Source organism: Lontra canadensis, unplaced genomic scaffold, assembly GCF_010015895.1.
Source record: "Lontra canadensis isolate GAN:19392208 unplaced genomic scaffold, GSC_riverotter_1.0 scaffold26, whole genome shotgun sequence".
Lineage (NCBI taxonomy): Eukaryota > Metazoa > Chordata > Mammalia > Carnivora > Mustelidae > Lontra > Lontra canadensis.
The window spans coordinates 18,484,332-18,504,578 of NW_022631020.1; the positions used below are offsets into that span (position 1 = coordinate 18,484,332).

The window sequence follows — 20,247 nt, forward strand, 5'->3', positions numbered from 1 at the left end:
GGCAGAGAGCCCGATGTGGGGCTCGATCCCAGGACCCTGAGATCATGACCTGAGCCGAAGGCAGAGGATTTAACCACTGTGCCACCCAGGTGCCCCCTGTAGTGCTTTTATTAATGCTACTGGGTCTTACCACCAGATATTCTGGTTTAATTAGCTTGAATTGCAGCTTAGGTACTGGGATTCTTTTAAGCCTCTCTGGTGAGTCTCACATGCAAGTGAATGTTGAAAATTAACACCTTAGAGGTTGGACAGCCCAACATCTTAACAAAAAGAGCACTGGTTCTCAAAGTGTGATCCCTGGGTCAGCAGGTGGTTGTGACACGCACTAAAGTTTGGGAACCGGTACAAATCAAGTATTTGTCTCAGATGCCTTGAATAATCCTCATAAAGGAGAACTCATGACTCACAATGTTTGTTGTTAAAAAACAGTTTTATGATTAAGAATCTATTCTTCATTGAAAAAAATTGTTGAATTATAACTTCCAATTAATGGTCATAGTTTTGTCTCAATTAAATAACAACTCTACAAAATATAAACTCAAACACTGTGTAGGATCTTACAGAATTCTTAATGAAATTGCTCTTGAGAAAATGTTTCCTGCAGTGGAAATTCACCCTGAAAATTTACCTATCTGGAACCCTCATGCATTACCAATGAGAGTATAAAATTGTACAGCTGATCTGAAAAACAGTCTGGCGGTTCCTAAGATAGTTAAACACAGATTTACTATACAATCTAGCAATTCCACTCCTAAATATATACCCAAGAGAAATGAAAAGATACCCCCCCCAAAAAAAGCTATGTATACAGCATTGTTCACAATAGTTAAATACAACCCCAAAGTCAAAAACAATTCAAATGCTCATCAATTGATGAAGGAACAAAATGCTGTTTAGCCATACAATGGAATAAGTACCATTTGGAAATAAAAAATGAAGTACTGATATATGTTATAATATGGATGAATCTTGAAAACATTACAAAAAGTAAAAGAAGCCAGTCATAAAGGACCACATATTGTATGATTCCATTTATATGAAGTGTTCAGTATAGGCAATTCACAGAGACAGAAAGTAGATTAGCAGTCACCTAGGATGAAAGGTTGGGGAGAAAATGATGTGTGACCGCTAACGATATGGGGTCTCTTTTTGGTGACAAATATGTTCTAAAATGATTGTGGTGATGGTTGCACACCTGCATGCATATACTGATTAGGAACATATATTTACTCGGACATTCAATTACTATACAAAGTGAATGCATTCCTAAAGTGAATCAAGTCTGTTTAGTGCATTGGCCCAAGACTCTTATTTAGATTTCCATCGTCTTACTAGATTAAACTTGGCAGCCTGACGTTAAATACCATAAAACAATTTCAACGGATAAATATCTAAGCCCCTACAAACTTTATAAATCTCTTTTGCATAAAGAATAAAATTCTTATTAAAAGCCCACTATTTTGTATCATATGTGTTAGGGTTTACTTCTACAAAATGTCAAGGTCTTAAGCTCTTGTAAAAATTTCAAATTTTAAATATTTTTTTAAAAAGTACTCTATTGTAAAAATTGTAAGAGAGGATTTGCTGCCATAACACTTGGATCCATCCTACCTCTCTGACTTAGTAACCTTCCACACTTAGTCAAGTCTTTTACTCTCTGTGAATTTTCTCAAATTTTTTTCTATTCAAGATTTACCCATTCACCCATTTTGACAGTCCTTTTTGCAGCCAGAATCCATTCCATGGGTACAAAAGTTGGGCCTAGAGATTTCTTCTTTCCACTCTTTTCTGGGTGAAAATTTTTATTATGATGGTTGTGTCAGTGCCAGGGTGGGGTTGACATTTTCCATTTAATTTTTAGATAGCAGAACCATGAGAAATTGTACACATACAGGATAGTGATAGAATTGAAGGAGAATAAACACCACCTGAAAACAGAATTCAGGGATCAACAAATGTCTTGTAATGGTGGTGTTAATGCATCTGGATGTGGACACCGATTGAGCTGATTCCCGTCTCCCTGGGGAAAGAGTGGGTGTGTTTGCAAATGTTTCTGTCATCATTGGATTATGGAAGGCAGGAGACACAGATGAAATTGCTAGAAAGGAAAGGAGACTGTGCACCTTATTTTCAACCATGGTGTTTTCCATCTACGCACCATCTTTAATGCAGATGACCAAACCCATACTGCCTTTAGGAGGCCAAACAGACCACAGAAAGCTAAAGTAAGCTCCAGGTATGAGGAGGCAAAAACTGGGAGGCAGCAAAGAATCTTAGTTATCGAATAGATACCGAGTAGAGAATAAGGAAGCCAAGAGGCAGAAGGAAGACTGGGAGGAAAACTGGGATGAGCCAAAATTCAGGGAGTAGCTGAGTTACAGTAATGATAAGAAACTAGGGTTAGTGTTCACGGATTCCTGATGGAATGTTCTCTGGCCAAGAAGGAACAATCTTCCAGTTCAGGTCTCTATGAGACCTGGGCATGTTACCATTCCTGCTCTTAAAGTTCCATACAATTTCATTTCTTCATTAATCCTTCCAATAAAACCCATTTTGTGAAAAACCACACTGAAATTGGACCATCTTTCAAATCATATTAAACGAGACATTCCTTAAGCATACATGATCATTTACTTGTAATTTTTTTTTACCTTGATCACTTCCTTATAATAGTCAAATTATCTGGAAAACTGGTTAATTGTAAGCCCAATCCTATTCTCAAAATAATGGATGTTTTTCTAAGATAAACAGATCCTACTGAAAATTTACCCTCCCTCATTTTATCAAAGGCTTTTTTGTGATCACAAGAAGAGAAGGCAGAAGATGATGTAGGGAATTAAGGGAAAGAAGGAAACTACCCATTAGATGCAGTCTTTTGTAGACATTATGGGGAAAAAGTGACCCAGATCTTTTTTGCTTTTCCACTCTCCACACAATATTGACAATATCATTTCTTTGCATAAAAATGTTTTACTAGAAAAGACAACTGCACCTTACAAAGGTAAAAAATAAGAACCTATAGGTTTTGGGTCTCCTATATGTGTGTGGGAGGATTACAAAACATGGAAAAAAATTTTAATTCTTTCTTAAACAGTCTGTAACAACAATGAAGTATAACTTCTATAAGCTATACTTTCCCTTTAAAAAAAAAAGTGCAACAGTTTTAATGCCATTATACTCTGTGGTGTAAAGAAATTTCAAAACTAGGTCCTGTCTTGTAGCTGTGATGAATTTGTGCATTCTTTTAGCACTAGGTATCCAAGGAAGAGAGTCCCATAGTGCTTTCTGCGCCACTGAAAAACTACCAAGCAACAAAAAATAAAAATAAATCTTCACAGCCCAAGTGCAGAGCTTTGAATTTCCATGATGTCTTTTACATGAAGGAATTGAATAGAAGGCTCTTTGACAGAAATTCCAACAGAATTTGAATTCTGTTAACTTTTTTCCATATCAACTATTAAGTACTCTGTATATTAATTTTTGTATTTCAGTAGCATTTATAACTAAATACCATAATATGACTCCTCAGCAAATCTTCTAAGATTTAAGATTATATAATTTATGTAGACTTATATGGGATTGATAACAAAAAAGTAAATTAAAATAACTCTTACCTTCCATTTTTGTTTTTAGGCACATTAGAATTTACTTCAATTACATTTTTCAGGTCTTGGTCTCTATAGGAGAAAAATATAATTAACATGTATGATATATATACATATAAATACAAAATATGTATATCATATGGGACATTGGAAATCTGACATTGAGTTAATTGATCATACAACTCATTTATAAAAGTGCTGATTATGTGTGATAGAGAAATAAAGAACTAATGTTTTAGTAGTTTTAAGAAATCTGGTATGAAAATAGACAACCAATTTATAGTCCCATTAAGTTAACATTTAATGATTAATAACTTTGTGTCACAAAGTACTAAGTATGTATTTTCACATGGATGATTTCATTCAGCTCTCACAAAATCCTGCAGGACAGCATCTGGGGCTCAGGAAGGCTAAGTGAATTTTCCAAGGTCAATTAACTAATTTGTAAAAGAGTCAAGATTTGAGGCCAAGCCACCTGCCCATCTGAAATCAATTCTTGGATATTTAATTAGAGACTTCATTCCAGCTTTGTAGATCACAGAAACATGAAACCTAAAATTTTAGTAAACAATTCATAATGCGGAGGATAAATGGGACAATTAGATTCTTGAATCTTGAGCTACAGTAATGATCTGATATACTTTCACCATATCAATATCCTCTAGTATGTTATTTATACATTAGTTATTCATATATTTGGTTTCAACACTGGTGGTTCTTGATTTTTTTTCCCCCATGAGTTTGGAAAAGCCTTTGTCCTGAACCCAATTGATTAGGAGGCTTTTAGGAGTCAAAACAATGAAGTCATCTCTTTCCCTATTTCCTTGTTAATCAACCTTCCTAATCTTCTTTTTGTAAACTAGACTAATCATACCTAATTTCATCAGGTTGTGGTGAGAATGAATGAGCTAATGTAAATAAGAGTCATGGCACAATGCCCCAGTCATGGATGAACTGAATAAGCCTAAGTAAATAATTACTAGAAGTTTGGTGACACAGCAGTAGGCACCATTGATTCCAATATTTTGACGGACTACCTTTCCATTTTTACTTCCGCTCTAATTTTTTTTCAACTTTTTAATTAGCATTAGTTTTCATAAATCTCCCTTCTCATGATTATGAATAGTAGATTTAAATAAGATTATTATACATGGAATCAGAGTATGGATTATCACTCCTGAAATTAATATTGATAAGGATGAAAAATATTATAAAAAGTTCTTGCAGTTTAACAAGATGTAATGCTCTTTTTACATAACATCCAAACCATCAATAATTGATCAATCTGTAAATTAAGCAGCATTCCATAGCCAAACTTAAAGTTCACATTTAAAATACTAGCTGCATAATTTTGAAAATGTAGAAATTAGTTAGATTATTTTTTCATGCAAATTATAGTTAGGAAAACATGCTAATTAATACATGTCAAAAGCGCAAGATTTCAGAAGTAGCTCAGAAGTGTCGCAATCCTTTGATGCTGCAGTCTGAATGATGTAAAATTCAGAACTTACTCCCTCAACATAACTGCTAGAACCATGTAAGGAAACCTCCCAGATCACATCGTTCAAATTTGGAAATGGAGACAGAAGGCTTTTGTTGACACCCTGATGGTCCTTGGCCCCAAATTATTAGAGCTACCTCCTTGGCCCCAGGGACCACTGTACTATTTTAATAACCTGGCATTAAATGGTCCTCCTTTTATCATTTTAAAATAATACTTTACCTAATACTTGGGGGATAATGAAAGAAAATGAAAAAATGAACCATAATGTTATATAATCCACTCTCTTAGGAGTGCCAACTGGGATGGTTGGCAGTAGTAAATAGTGAGATCACCAGAACTGTGAATCTTGGAGGAATTAGAATGTTGTCCCAGCAAATGATTCTCCTTCCACTACTAACCTAGGATGAACTGAGTGCCATTTTTTAAGGACACTGGTGGTTTTCACTACAACTTGGGAGTAGAGTCTCATTACCATGGCCTTACATGGCCTTGTACATGGAAGATTCTCCAAACATACTGAAATAGGAAATTAAGCTTAAATTCTCTTTTTCTACTTCCCCAGGGGAAATCTTTAGCTACCTTACCTAGCTCTGGGAATAGATATTAAAAGGGCCCCAAGGGGAAGACATTAGACTCTGAACCTTTAAGGCAGTCAGCTCTACCCACATCTAGACACATTGTGCACCATGACCTTGTAGAAAAAGATCAGTAAAGGCAGTGATGGATATTTCATCTCCATTGGTGTCAGTCACTCAGAACTTGCCTTACCTCACCCCCGAATTACATATATTTCTTTTTTATATAGAGCTCTCAACTCTGGCTTTGTTTCCTTGTTTTAGGATGTTGTTACAGGTCAAATTGTGTTCTCCCACCAAATTCGTATGTTGAAGTCCTAATGCTAGTATGGTCAGAAAGTGACCTTCTTTAGAGATAGGGTCTTCACACAGGTCATCAAGTTCAAATGAGGTCATTGGAGTGGGCCTTAATCCAGTTGAACTGGTGTCTTTACAAGAAGAGGAAATCTGGTTGAAGACACACACAGATGAAAGACAACGTGAAGATACAGGATAAAAGTAATCCTCAAGAAGCCAAGGAGAAAAACATAGTCTTCTTTCTCAATCTTCAGAAGGACCCAATCCTACAGACATCTTATTCTTGGACTTCCAGCCTCTAGCACTGTGAGAAAATTTCTATTTTAAGCCATTCTGTCTGTGGAATGTGTTATGACAACCCTAGAAAACCAATGCAGATCTGCTTCTGACCTCACAACACAATTACATTTAGTTTGTTAGTCTGATCCTGGACATCCTCACTTTTGCTGGTACTTTCCATTTGTTCCTGGCTGCTGCAGATACTGGATCTCTGTGTATCCTCCCACCCTTGCCTCAGGACCTAAGCATTTTTGGATCCCAGCTATCATGAGGGAGAGCAGGAATGAGTTTAGGCCTGAGGAAGAATAAGAAGTTAGCAGATCTAATAAGTACAAGTAGGTAACTCAAAATTGGAACCTATGCACATCTTCAAAGAAACATGCTCCCAAATTGATGTAATTATGAACCATTGAGTAGGCCATATTATTAGTGGTTTCATAGAATTTTTGGTGTTTTTATTAAACAGCATCACATATCAACTTTGATAGAGTGAATTATAAGATTTTATTCTGAATAATCTATACCAATATTTAAAGCAAGATGAAAAGTTCCAGATTATGAAAAGCACAGAATGTGTATTTGCTGTGGTTGTTCACCTTGACTGATGTCATCAGCTAGATCTGAAGATCCAATAAAAGAAGTTCAAATTGCCCATAAACTGCTCAAGTTGAAGGATATAAAAATAAATTTTCACTCTTTAATTAAGAACATATCTACTGCATCCTGTCTTTTACACTATGGCAGAAAATGAAACACTGTGAGCCAAAGTGTGACAAGAGGATTTTTATAGAAGCCCAGAGCCAGGCAGCAGGGTGGAGCAAAAGCTTGATTGTGAACCCTTCCATGGCAGTTGCAGTGGAAGGAAGACCTGTGTACATTTATGAGCAGCTGGAATTAGCTCCAAAGAAAGTTCTCTGTGGACACAGTGAGAAATGCTAAAAAGAAATTTTAACCTTTGCAACTAAAAAGATTTTTTTTAATGTAGATTTGAAAATTTGGGGGATGGGAAATGAGTCATCTGTTATGTAGTGTCACAGCACAACTTTTGAATATAAGCCATTTATCCTTGCTATAGTAATGTAATTTGTTTTCCACTGTCTCATTAAGGAAGATGACACGTCCCTTACAGATCAGATTAAGAAAAAAATAGGTATTACTATGTCTGGTATTATACAACTTCTCTTGAGATAAGCTCTGCCTGAGAGAAAGTTAACAGCTCACTCACCACTGCTCTTCCTCTCTCATGAGGGTGTGGGAGGTATTTATTAAAAGCTGCAATATGTTTCTCTCTCTACAGCTTACTTAAATTGCTTTTGTAGAGTACCAAACACATTTGCAAAATTAAGAGCCTCCATATAAAAAATTTACTATGGCGGTTCTTTTGTGCCAAGAACTAAATCTTAGGCATTAAGCTTTAGTTCAAAGGGAATATTTGGCTCTCTGAAAGGAGTATAGAATACAGTGAGATAACTGGTATAATTCTTCAGTTCTGTTGACACAGCAAAATGGGCTCAATTTATATATATTTCCTTTCAATGAGAGAGGCTTTAATATTTTATATTTAAGAAATTAACATGTCCATAGAGAAATTGGACAACATAGGTATGTTAAATATAAGATGTAACCAAGAATTTTAGTGACTCTAATTCACCACGGTTGATTGAGATTATGTCATGAGCAAGAGATAGTCATTGGCTTAAGCAAGCAGACCAATCATAAGATATCAGATTCCTTCAATCTGATTTCACTTCTGGGGGGCTCAGAATGTTAGACCTGGAAAGCAATAAGCTTTAGTAGCTGGATGATCAAAGGTCCTCTATTAGTTTGAGATTTTGGCCTTTGATTCACAAAGTATTTGTTAAGCGCCTAATTGGGAGCAAGCATTATATTCTGCATTGCAAATAAAGAAGGGAGTAAGACGGACCCAATTCTTGGAGATGATTAAATAATAATTCCCTCTATGAGACAAAAGCCATGGGACAGGAAGTTCAGAGAGCTTGAGAATTTCTAAAAGAAGCACCTGAGACAGGTGTGGTGGGTCCAGGGGACCTCCCAGAGCTAAGTAAGAGACACCTATTTTGAGACCTAAGGGATAAGTAGAAGTTAGTGCAATACAGATGAAGGATGGGTGGGGTTTGCTGGAGCATGATGGGAGGTAGGCGTGGGAAAACCTGTGGAGGCAAGATAAGGTAGACTGGAAACCATGTTAAGGAGTATGGTCATTGTCCAATGGTAATGGAAAGCCCCTGGATTTGATCAGAATGACATGATCAGATTTGTGTTTTAGGAAGGTCACTCTATACTGTTGCCAATGGATTGAAGATCAGGAGGCAAAACTGACAGCAGAGGGGCCAATTAGGATACTGATTTACAATACGGTTATGGTAGTATCAGGGATGATCAAGTGTCTTAGTTCCTGAGATAGAAACATCCCAAAATAGCCTACTGATTATGTGGGGAATGAAGCACTGGAAAGAGTTGAGGTTATCCCTCCCCGCCCCAGCTTTCTTTCTTGAGCAGATATATGAGAAATCTGCATTAGGAAGATAGCAAGAACCTCTTCTCTTGATGGAATACTAAAACTTGGAGGTGTATGTTTAAGCCAATAGGAAGCCCTTAAAATATGGAAGTGCAATAATACAAATACTTCAGAATATTTTTCCACTTCAGATGAAGGACGCCTTTTCTAACTGTAAAAGCCTAAGTGACACTAGCTGCTTTTCGATCTTCATTTGGGAGCAGCAGTTTATAAGCTACAGATAATTGAATGTCTTCCTTTTATGTTGGTTCATGAAAATGTGAAACTGTCCCTGCTAAAAGCTTTGTAGTTTCTCCCTGAATAAATGAAAATTCTGTGCACATCTGCATTTGTTCAAGTTGTTATGTTCCTAGAAGGAGCTCAGGGATATCTACTTACATTCAGATCGATGACCAAAGTTTATTCTGCCTCTAACTGTGAATTAAATATACAGCTGCTGGAAATGTCAGCAAAGTCACATAAAAAGGACTCTGATTCACTGCTGTTCTACAATTAAATAATCGGTGCTCTTGTCACATTGAATTGGATGTAAAAATGCCTGTGGCTGTTATTCCTCTGGGACACCCTTTAAAATTCCCCTCTCCCACCCCCTCACCCCATCCTCCCCCAGGCCTGTTAAAATCAAGTGGGTATGATAGATACATTATAGTTGCAGGTGGCTGTGCCAACTGAATGAAGACACTTTTTTCAAATATGCAGCTTTCCTGTTCATTTGTTCTGCTCTAATTCTTGAACAACCTGGCTGGTCATCATTAAATCTGGTGTCACTCCTAAAGAACAGTGAGACTTTGCTTAGGTTACATTCATGGATTCATGGCTGCCTTCTGAAAGCAACATGATGGCCAATATTTTTAAATTTCCTTTTCTTAGGAATCTCATCCATATAAGGAAAATTCTTTCTATAGAAATTGTTCTAGAAGTTGCTGAAATATGAACTACCTTTTTAGAAATTAGTGTCTTCTAATAAACAATAGGCAATGATACGCTTATGAGAAAGTTGCCATTGTCTGTCAACAAAGCACATTTGCCAGAGGTAGGGAGGGAAGGAAGGGAAAGTGAGATAAAGGGGAAAGTGTGTGTGTATATGTGTGTGTGTGTGTCAGAGACAGTAATACATTTTGTGGAATCTGAGGGAAGAGTTGGCTACAGTAATCACTGTTAGTGATTCTGCATGCGGTTAGTAAACCTAACCACTTCCAACATGGTGGGGAACCTCCTCATACTGTTACTAATGAAAAGAAAAATCTGTCCCCACCAAAACCACTATGAAGAAATGGTTTTACTTCACAAAGATATTTCCATACAATTCTCAGTGGCAGGGTCAGCAGAAGTCTGCTGTCATTTCAGCTATCAGGAAACCTCTAGGAGACTACTTTCTCTCCTGTCACTTTCATGATAACTTTCTAGAATAAATGTTTCTAATTGTAGTCCTTTGGCTGCAGAGTGGGAGGTGGGGACTTAGAAGGGAAGAGACTGTGGGGAATATGAAGGGTGGACAGAAAAAGGGGGTCTGAACTGTTTTGGCCACAGATTTTTTTGTTCTTCTTCTAGACAGTGACATCAGAAAGGTGTGAGTTTAGATGTTTAGATCTGGGATGTGTTTTCTTTCTTAATAAGGTCATTTAATGTCTTTGAGCTACAGTTTCCTCTTCTATAAAACAGGTGTGTGAATAAATTTCTCTTGGGTAGTTGTAAGAATTAAATGTATAGAAATTGCCCGTCACACGAGAGGTGCTCAATAAATGCTACTCTCAGTAGGGATGGCTCTTCAAACCTCTTTATGCCAGCCTACTCCAAAGACCCCAGCAGCACAGTGATAAAAACATACAAACAGAAATGGCAAAATCATGCATGAATGTAGACAACAAACTAGGAGATAGAAGAGCTGGGCCAATGAGTGTGTATTACAGGGTCTTCTTTCTCCCAGCGGGTCTGCAGCACTTTTCCCTAGGTTAACTTGCTTTCTGAGCCTAGAATATTGAGACTATAGTTCTCAGCTCTGTGTTTATCATGATAACATTGTGGACAATTTGAATTTCTAATATAATGTACTCTGGAGCATTAGCTAATATTATCTTATTAGCTTATCTTATTGTTTATTAATAAAGGACTTTAGGTGAAAGATGTCATATAAAGATAGTAAATTGTAAGATATTTGTAGAATTCAAACTGGAAGTTCACAGACAAAATCTGCTATAATATTTTGTGAGCCCACACAGACTGTGAACCTGTGATTTTGAGGACCCTAAATATCCTTTCTGATGCTCTACGGTCATCCATATGAGCCACCAGTTTGGTTCAATTCCTCAAAATACTTTTTCTCCTGATTTAACACTCTGTTTGCTACAGACAAGGAACACTAAGTTGTCTTACTGCAAATAAAAAGTTAGAACTGAATCAAGAGTGGTTTGATTGTTGATTCCAGAAGAATGCAACATGTTTCCTTGCTGACAGGAGAAACATGAGTTATAATTGTGTCTTCACTTGAACACTAAAGAAAAAGAAAAGAAAAACTCTCTTTTTCGGGAGAGAAGGAAACAAAATTCCTAACCAGAATGTTGAGACCTATCAAGATACTTAGGCAAAGTCATTTACCGTTCAGGGTTTCTGAGAGCTGAAGATTTCACTTTAATAAGATTGTCCAAGCCTTCACTGTTTGAAAGAGAAAAAAAAAAAAAAGTTCAGATTAGGGATAGGTTTTTGGTTGGGCTAGATCAATAAAGCAACATTATAAATCCACTCCACCCAGGGGCAACAGACAGATGAAAACATGAAATGACTGCTTTTATCTGATTACCTCTGACTACTTCTGGTCACTGCAGGATTCACTTTGATGAGGTTATCCAGATCCTGGTTTCTTTAAATAGAAAAATAAAAGGCGAGCAGGTTAATGATAAAGTTCTTTTGGCAGGAGCATTCAGGTTACAAATCTGTTTGAAATAACAATGAAACAAAACATTCTTCCTGACCAAAGTACAAAAATGAATATAGATCTGTTACCTCCGGTTGTTGGTGAGAGTTTCAGGATTCACTCTGATGAGCTTATCAAGATGTTGATTTCTTTAAGTAGAAAAAAATTTAAAGAAGTTTGTGTTAGAGAAAATGCAGGTTCAAATTGGCTGGAATTAGAAGAAAAGGTTAGCTATCTTATCGTTTAGTATGATACATACTGGTTTGGCATAGAACAGCCTTGAAATAAGTTTTCTAGCTAATTTAGTGGGACAAATTATGCTGGATAGGAAGAGAAGCTGCTCTGACTTTACATACTTCATAGCCAGAGCACATCCACAGGGGCCACGCTGGCAGGCATTCACAGCAAACATCTGGTGATTAACAACTTAGCACTCTGCAATGTTTTAGCATTATGAAGATACATGCTGATTTTCATGTCTTTTTCCTTGTTATTTTTAAGATCATATTCACCAACTAAAGTTATTTTTTTAATAAGCTCTAAAATTGGGATTATACTTAGCCTAAGGCTTGGCATGGAGAATCCCAGCAATCCATTAAATTGGTGACTTTTTTTCCTTTACAATAACTAAAAAGCCAAATTAAATGCAGCTGTTCATGATCAAATGACTTACAGACTCTGAAGACTGTCCACTTCCTACTGTAAGCCCCACCAGCTCCTTTTCTCAGTCATGAACGGTATTTCTTCCTACATAGTTTACTGCCATTCACTGCCTCAGTATAGAATACCTTGTTTTAAGTGATGATTTTTCAAAGTGTTCCCTTAAACCCCTTTTTAATATTTATTCCGAGAAATAAGAGAGCCTGTTTTGGCAAGAAATTGCAGGACTGAGAACACTGGCTTTTCCGTACCTTCTTGGACAACAACCTGCCTGTCTCCCCTTTTCCATTCCCTCAGCAGCCCTTTTTCCTTATAGAAAAATGAGACATTTTACCCATCAAAAAGATTGAAACAAAGTTAAGAACTGAAGGGAGGCATTTAGAGCTTCATCACCAAAAAATTCTAAGGAAAGTTCTGCATTTCCCTCCATCAGCCCTAATGTTTCCATAGAATGTGCTTCCCAGCTCCTGGCTTCACTCAGTTTCTTCTCAGATTTTCATGGTAGACAGAAAGCCGCTAATTGAATATTTACTGTTTTGAATTATCTCCAATAATAGTATTTGCAATTAAAGATAAGCAGTTGGTGTCTACAAATACTATTAAAGGAATGATAACATATGACAGCTATCCAAAATACAATTTCCTTGCATGAACTGACTGCAAATCTTATAAAGCTCAACTGTGCCTAAAAGACAATAACCTCTGAAGTGAGGTTATTGTATACCTCTAACTAAAGTAACATTGTATGTTAACTACACTGGAATTAAAATAAAATAAAGTGAGGTTAATTTCATATATTAGAAGAAAAAGTATTCAAAGGCCACGTCTTTTAACATATAAATTAATCATAATATTTCTTAGTATAACTGCTTGTAATATTCGTGTACCAGCAAAATTAGAATAAGCTGCACACACAACCATGAGAACTTCCATTTTCACTGTTCTGATGAGCACAGAAAATCTGATTTATCTAACAGTCTGGACAGTGATATTTAAATTACTGTTTCATAAAGCCCATTAAGAAATACATTTTGCATCACAACCCAATACTACTCTCTTTTCAGACCGACAGACATACAGAAGCAAATACAAATTTCATTAAATAACACCTTTACTACATAGGAACACTCATATTCTCCCCTCTATTTAATTAATTTAATTGAAAAAAAAAGCTGATTCCCATTTACTACATTAATTACAAGACCCTTTAATGGGTTTTGACCTACAGTTTGAGAAATCCTAGCTTAGAAAATATAGAAATAGACGCTATGTTTTACCACTACTCCTAAAAAGACAGCACAGTGTTTTTAGCAAAATAAAGATCTTGGTGTCAGTTCTGAATTGCCTTGATTGATAGCATCATGTGGTTTATCTCAATGAACTAAAAATAACAAATGTATAGACCTTATTTTTTTTTTTAAGGCCCTGGATCCCTGCACACAAAGAAATTTTATATCTAAAGTTTATCCAGGAAATGTAACATTCTTCCTACTCAAGTGACTGCTTTCATTTGTTTTGCTTCAAGGATGTAGTAAAGAGATACATCCGAATATTTAGCCATGATTACCTCCATGTAGTTGAAGAATTGTAAAGTTTTGCAGTCATTTGCACATTTGTGCCATTGTCATGTATGAAGTCATATTTCAAGAGACTCTGAAGAGAAGTAAAGGACATTTCTGGGCTATCCCATGGCAAGAGCAACAATCCTAGCTTTATAAGTCTCTATTTCCATAGGTGCTTAATTAACTTTGATTTATTTTAAGATCAAAGATCGTGTCTATGATTTTGAGACCAGGAGTTGGTCTGGGAGTGAGAAGAACACACAGGAGACTACGAGATTTTTGTTCCTGGCCTCACTATTCTCATCTGTTAAAATAAGCAGATTGGACCATTTCTAAGAATCCACCCATCCCAACATCTACTCCTAGGAATCTATGAATATGAAGTTGACTGCCTGTCATGTTTACAAAACTAGCTAGTCAATGTCACCTTTTCTTTTTAAATGCAATGTCCTGACAATGCATTCTATATTCAGCAAGCAGAATATGAGTGTTCCAAAATGTAATATATTAAATTGACAACCTATTATTCTCTTGGAGTAACATCTCTGTGCCCCCAGTACATAATTAGCTTTAATCTATGATAATTGCCTGCTGTTAATAAGATTGAGTATGTCTACTGAATTCTCTTTTTGGCATCCATGGCCTATAATTATACCTAATGTGCAACTAATGATACCTAGTTGTAAGCTTCAAACCCAGTAGGTGCTCAGTAATTATTCTCCGCCTAGCATGTCACAGAACTACTACCAGTCTTCCACCAGTTTTCTCTGTGATCCTGGTCAGATCACTTAGCCTTTGTGATTCTGCTTCCTCTTCCGGAAATGGAATAGATTTGACTGGAACAGCATTTTTCAAAACTATTCAAACTAACAGGGCTGGGAGTTCTCTCAGCTTCCTTCCTTCATCTCTAAAATTTTACAATTTTATATGTACCAGCTAAACTCAATAAGGGAAATCATGAGAACATTCTTAAGTGACATGTGTATATATGTATATATATTATACATGACATATATAATATATAATCTTATATATTGTGTATATTATTTATATACTCCTTTAGTGTGAAACAGTATTAAAAATCCTCATGTAACCAGAGAAAACATGAGTTTTATCATCTTATAGATACCACCTAAAGAAATAACAAATTTTAGGTCCATAACTTGGCTGGAAGCATCAAATGATCTAAGAAACAATACGGCTCATAAAATTTCTGCTGACTACCAGAGAACACTCCCTAAAAATGAAGTGCATGGTATTGCTGATGATGAATCTCATAAAATGTTCTAGGTCTTTTTAAATATGAACTATTATTAATACATTTTCATCAGTTCCAGAGCCAAAGAAGGGAAGTCACCACCATATTATTTTCTCCAGCTATCGCTCTTTCTTGCTAGTAACAAATAGATATTTATTTCCAGGAACATATAAAAATTGTGATGGCTTTTTAAGACCTATATGCAGTTTGTGCACAGAATGTCTATAAACCACTTACATTCGTACTTAAAGAAGAAAAAAAAGCCAAAACAAACAAACAAACAAATAAATAACATCTTTCTCTTACCCAGCCATGTTTTTGACAGCTTTGGGGCTTACATTGATAAGTTCATCAAGACCTTCTTTCCTGCTAAAACAAAATAAAAGTTCAAATTCAGCTAGAAATCTGCAAATTTTATGACTGACATTTTTTTTCTTTTGATACATGTGGATTATACAATGGGATCCTAGATAAAAAGTAATGCTTGCCAAGTTTCTACTTTACGAAGTTTTTAAAAGTCCTCAAAAAACCTACTGAGGTAGATATTATCATCCTCCCCTTACAAATAAGAAATTGAGCTTCGTGGAATTTTAGGCTCTTTGGGGGTAAGTAGGAAGAAGTAAGAGATGATCAACCAGGTTTGGAAACATAGCAACTGGACCCCAACCCTCACACACCTTTCCACTAACATCTTCCTTCTATGCTCACAGTAATTCCTTATATCTGCACCATGTTTTGCACCGTAATCATAGTAATCCTGAGAGAGGTACCTTGGAGTTACTCTGTCATGCTTTTTTGACCTTTGACCCCAGATACAATGAGTTTTAACTCCTCAAGAAGACAGAAATATAGTCAATGTCATGTGAAAATATCATGGTCAAGTATAAGAATGTCATGTCACCAATTTTCTTGAGTCATTTAAAAACTAATTCTTGGGTTTGTGGAGAGGAGAAAGTCAATATTCTTTGGCTTACTCAGTTTTATGAACAAATGATTTATTAACTATAAATTTACAGTAATGCTATGATTGTGTCAAAGTGGATTTCTTAAGTAGTGATTATACAGCATTCACTTTAATATTGTAATGAAATAAATTGAAACAATGAAAAAAGAAAAGTCCATCCAGCATCACTACACATCAACAAATCAATTTGTTCTCATTTTTTTCATGTCCCCTTTCAGAATGTCTTAGTCAAATGATTGACCTTATTTTTTTGGGAGAAATTGGAGACTTGCTCAGGAGTCTTCAACAATCTTTATATATCTACCTTGTGTTTGCTGAGGTAACATGTTTGAATCCTAAAAAAATGATGCAAGTTGCAACATCCGGTAAAATAATTCAAAATCACTAATTATCTATACATTCTTTTCAACTTTAATATTACATTAAGAGAAATTATTGCTAACTTAAAACTTCATCAGGGGTGTCTCGGTGGCTCAGTTGGTTAAGCGTCTGCCTTCGGCTTAGATCTTGATCCCACAGTCCTGGCACTGAATCCTGCATTGGGCTCCTTGCTCAGTGGAGAGTCTGCTTCTCCCACTGCCTGCCGCTCCCCTTGCTTGTGCTCAATCTCTCTCTCTGACAAATAAATAAACAAAATCTTAAAAAAAAAAACAAACAACCTTCTTCATTACTTGAATTCCTTTTAGCTCTATGTAAAAGCGGGTGGCTATGAATTCATATCTTATACCATTATGTATATATGAAAATTTAATTTAGTTTTATTCTTGTTTCTTTCAAGATAACCCCAAATTTAAATTGCTCTTAAGCTTCTTATTTTCCATATCATATTTTGATATGTTGTAACGAACAAGAGAAAAATACAAAATTGTTTATCATTTATATGCACTCCTCGCTTCCCTCTCTAAAAAATAACAAAAACAGGGGTGCCCGGGTGGCTCAGTGGGTCAAGCCTCTGCCTTCAGCTCAGGTCATGATCTCAGTGTCCTGGGATCAAGCCCCATATTGGGCTCTCTGCTCGGCAGGGAGCCTGCTGCCCCTGCCTGCCTCTCTGTCTATGTGTGATCTCTCTGTCAAATAAATAAATAAAATATTTTAAAAAAATAACAAAAACGAGCAAACAAGCAAACAAAACAATAAAACTTGGGACTTCTAAAAAAATAGTTATTTCCTAATTCCGAAGCATGCAGGTAATATATATGATGTGAATGTGTAACACTGAGGCTACGCTAGGATAATAATTAAATCACTTCAGAACTGTACTTCATGCAAGGCTAAACCAGAACAAGAAGACTTTTGGATTACATAAATTACTTTTATTCTAAGCACCCTTTAAAGGCAATCATACCTGTAAAGAGACTTTCCTATTATCACAATGGGCTTTCATACCAACGCCAACCCCAAAGGCCTAAACAAGTTGCCTAACTGGATATGCATTATTATTGGACACTAAGTCATACATCCTGAAGAGTAAAAAGGCCAAAAAGGTTTGTATCACTTAAGGAATCTTTAGAATTAACTTGTAAACTAATTTTATCATGCACATATCCTTTCATGTAAATTATTATGTTGAACTATTATGCTGAAATAGAATGATGTTGAAATCCCAAGCATGGAACACAAATCGCATACTGATAAGAGATATTTTAAGAAATTCTTTATCCTCCATTGAAGCCCACAGTCTGGGAGGCCTGAGCAAGGACACGAACACTAGGTTTATGACACAAAGGTGTTGATCCTGGATCCCATCACTGGTTGCCTCAATGGTAGAACAGTAAATTACATTTTTTTTAAGGTTAAATAGAAAAAAAACAGACAGAAGAATTCCATGAACCTCACCTTTGGTTAATTCTGTTTGTTTCAGGAGACACTCTGATAAGGCTGTCAAGACTTTGGCCCCTTTAAAATGTGGAAGAAATGATTAGGTCAGTGGTTGACTTCCATCATGTGGTTGCAAATATTAAAACCAAGAAACATTTTTTGTTATAAAAAATTTTGTTATATAATATTTATGAATACAGAGATCATCTCAAAGGATTGGAGATTTCCAGTGCTATGAAAATATATATGTATATATATACATATATACACATATATATATGTGTATATATGTATATATACACATATATATATATGTGTATATATATATATATTTGGACCTAATTACTGCTGCATAGAAATAATAAACAATAACCAATGGCTTTAGAAAATTCATGATGTGCCAGGCAGTGTTCAAGTGATTTATATGATATATATATAAGTGAATCCTCACATTTATTCTTGTTTTTTACAAGACAACCTAAAATTTAAATTGCTCTTAAGCTCTTTATTTTCCAAATCATATTTTGCATTTAGGATATTTTGGGAGGTTGTAATGAACAAGATATCACATCAATCATTCGATATAGAAGTATTTTTTTTAAAGATTTTATTTATTTATTTGACAGACAGAAATCAGAAGTAGGCAGAGAAGCAGGCAGAGAGAGAGGGGGAAGCAGACTCCCTGCTGAGCAGAGATCCCGATGTAGGGCTCAATCCCAGGACCCTGGGATCATGACCTAAGCCGAAGGCAGAGGCCCTAACCCACTGAGCCACCCAGGCGCCCCTCAATATAGGAAGTATTATCACCCCATTTTCTCAAAGGGAAAAACTGAGACACAGAAAGATTAAGTGAAAACAAAGTAATCTAACTCAAGAGCTCTTGGCTCTGTCCATGATACCAACCATCGTACTGGCACTGAGTAATTGTGTTAGCATTGAAGTGACTACACAGCACCTGGTCCAGTTTCCTTACTGTGAGGACAAGGAAACTGAAACAGGGGAAGTGGCCAATCTCATTTTGCACAGTTAGTGAGGGCAGAGCCAAGACCTAGACCCACATCAATGGTCTCCCATCTCCCATCCCACTTCTGTGCCATCCTTTGTATAAGAAGAATAAACAAATCAAAGAACATAAGTGTCTTATCCATTCTTGGAAATCAACTGTTCATGTAATTATTCAAAGGTTGTCTCCATTTTATTAAGAATTAGTTGGCCAAAATGTTCAACATTTCAGATATGAGGTCATGAAGATCAGCATGACTTTTCTTGAACTATTAATTGAGTTCAGTGTCAGTCTGTTACAATTGTTAATTTAGTTATGTTTTTAAGCATTAGTATGAAACAAAAAAATCAGAGGCATATTAAATCTTACCCTTGCATACTTTTTCCTGTTCTTGGAACCACCTTGAGGAGCTTATCAAGATTTTTGGAACTTAAAAACAAAAAGCAAAAATGATAAGTAAAAATGGAACTAAATCAGTTAAGTATTTATTTAGAAGATATATGTGCTCAAGATTAATTTTACTATTAGGTTTTGAGAAAAATCAATACCAGTCTTTGTTCTTAATTTGAAAGATACAAATTTTGATGTCCATACAAACCATCAATATATGGCTCAATTCCTATTTACCCTCAAAATAAAACCATAACATTCAGGCAGTATTGAGTTTTTTAAAGAATCAATCAGCAACTATGTAATGATTTGCCAAAAACTTTCACCTGCCCCCCACAAGTATTCCATCTAACACTGTAGCTGTTACTAAACTGGATTTTGTTAATCATTTCCATTTACAGTGCTTTCTTGTTTTAAAGGGATTTTATATCCATTATTTTGCTTGATCCTGACAACAACCAAGTAATAGAGGTAGACCAGATAGTTATAAATGATCCTCATTTTATAACTGAAGAAGCCTCAGCTTAGGGTGTTCAAGGGACTTGCTCAAAGGCATCCCACTGGGAAGTGATGGGTTTCAGACTTTCTGATTCCAACCCAGAGATTTTTTCCACACAGCTTCTCTGATGAGTGCCACAAATTGATGCAGGCGGGGATGGAAGAAAGATAATAAGTAATCTTCACCCTGTGTTACTGCTGTTTACTTCAGGAGTCACTTTGACGAGATTGTCAAGGCTCTGGCCCCTTTAAAACATTGAAGAAAAATGATGAGGTTAATGAGAGATTAACACCAAATGAATAAAGCCATTTATTACAGCTCAGAAACAGGATAAACACTGAGATCACGCCAAAGAATGGAAGATTGTTAAAAGTAACTATATA

At 35.9% G+C, this 20,247-nt stretch overlaps 1 protein-coding gene across 5 annotated transcripts in view; it reads right to left on the reverse strand.

Moving 5' to 3' along the window:
- The window catches only part of SCEL (sciellin), a 105,028-nt gene that overhangs the window by 13,571 nt on the left and 71,210 nt on the right, over nt 1-20,247 (reverse strand). For 4 of the 5 annotated variants that reach the window (XM_032864194.1, XM_032864191.1, XM_032864189.1 and 1 more), the window contains 8 exons: nt 20,050-20,109; nt 19,345-19,404; nt 17,991-18,050; nt 15,497-15,559; nt 11,800-11,859; nt 11,597-11,656; nt 11,395-11,451; nt 3,615-3,677 (listed from right to left, as the gene is read on the reverse strand). In XM_032864194.1, the coding sequence (XP_032720085.1) occupies nt 3,615-3,677; nt 11,395-11,451; nt 11,597-11,656; nt 11,800-11,859; nt 15,497-15,559; nt 17,991-18,050; nt 19,345-19,404; nt 20,050-20,109 (483 nt within the window). The remainder of the gene's footprint in view (nt 1-3,614; nt 3,678-11,394; nt 11,452-11,596; nt 11,657-11,799; nt 11,860-15,496; nt 15,560-17,990; nt 18,051-19,344; nt 19,405-20,049; nt 20,110-20,247) is intronic. The other variant, XM_032864190.1, reaches the window with a different exon arrangement.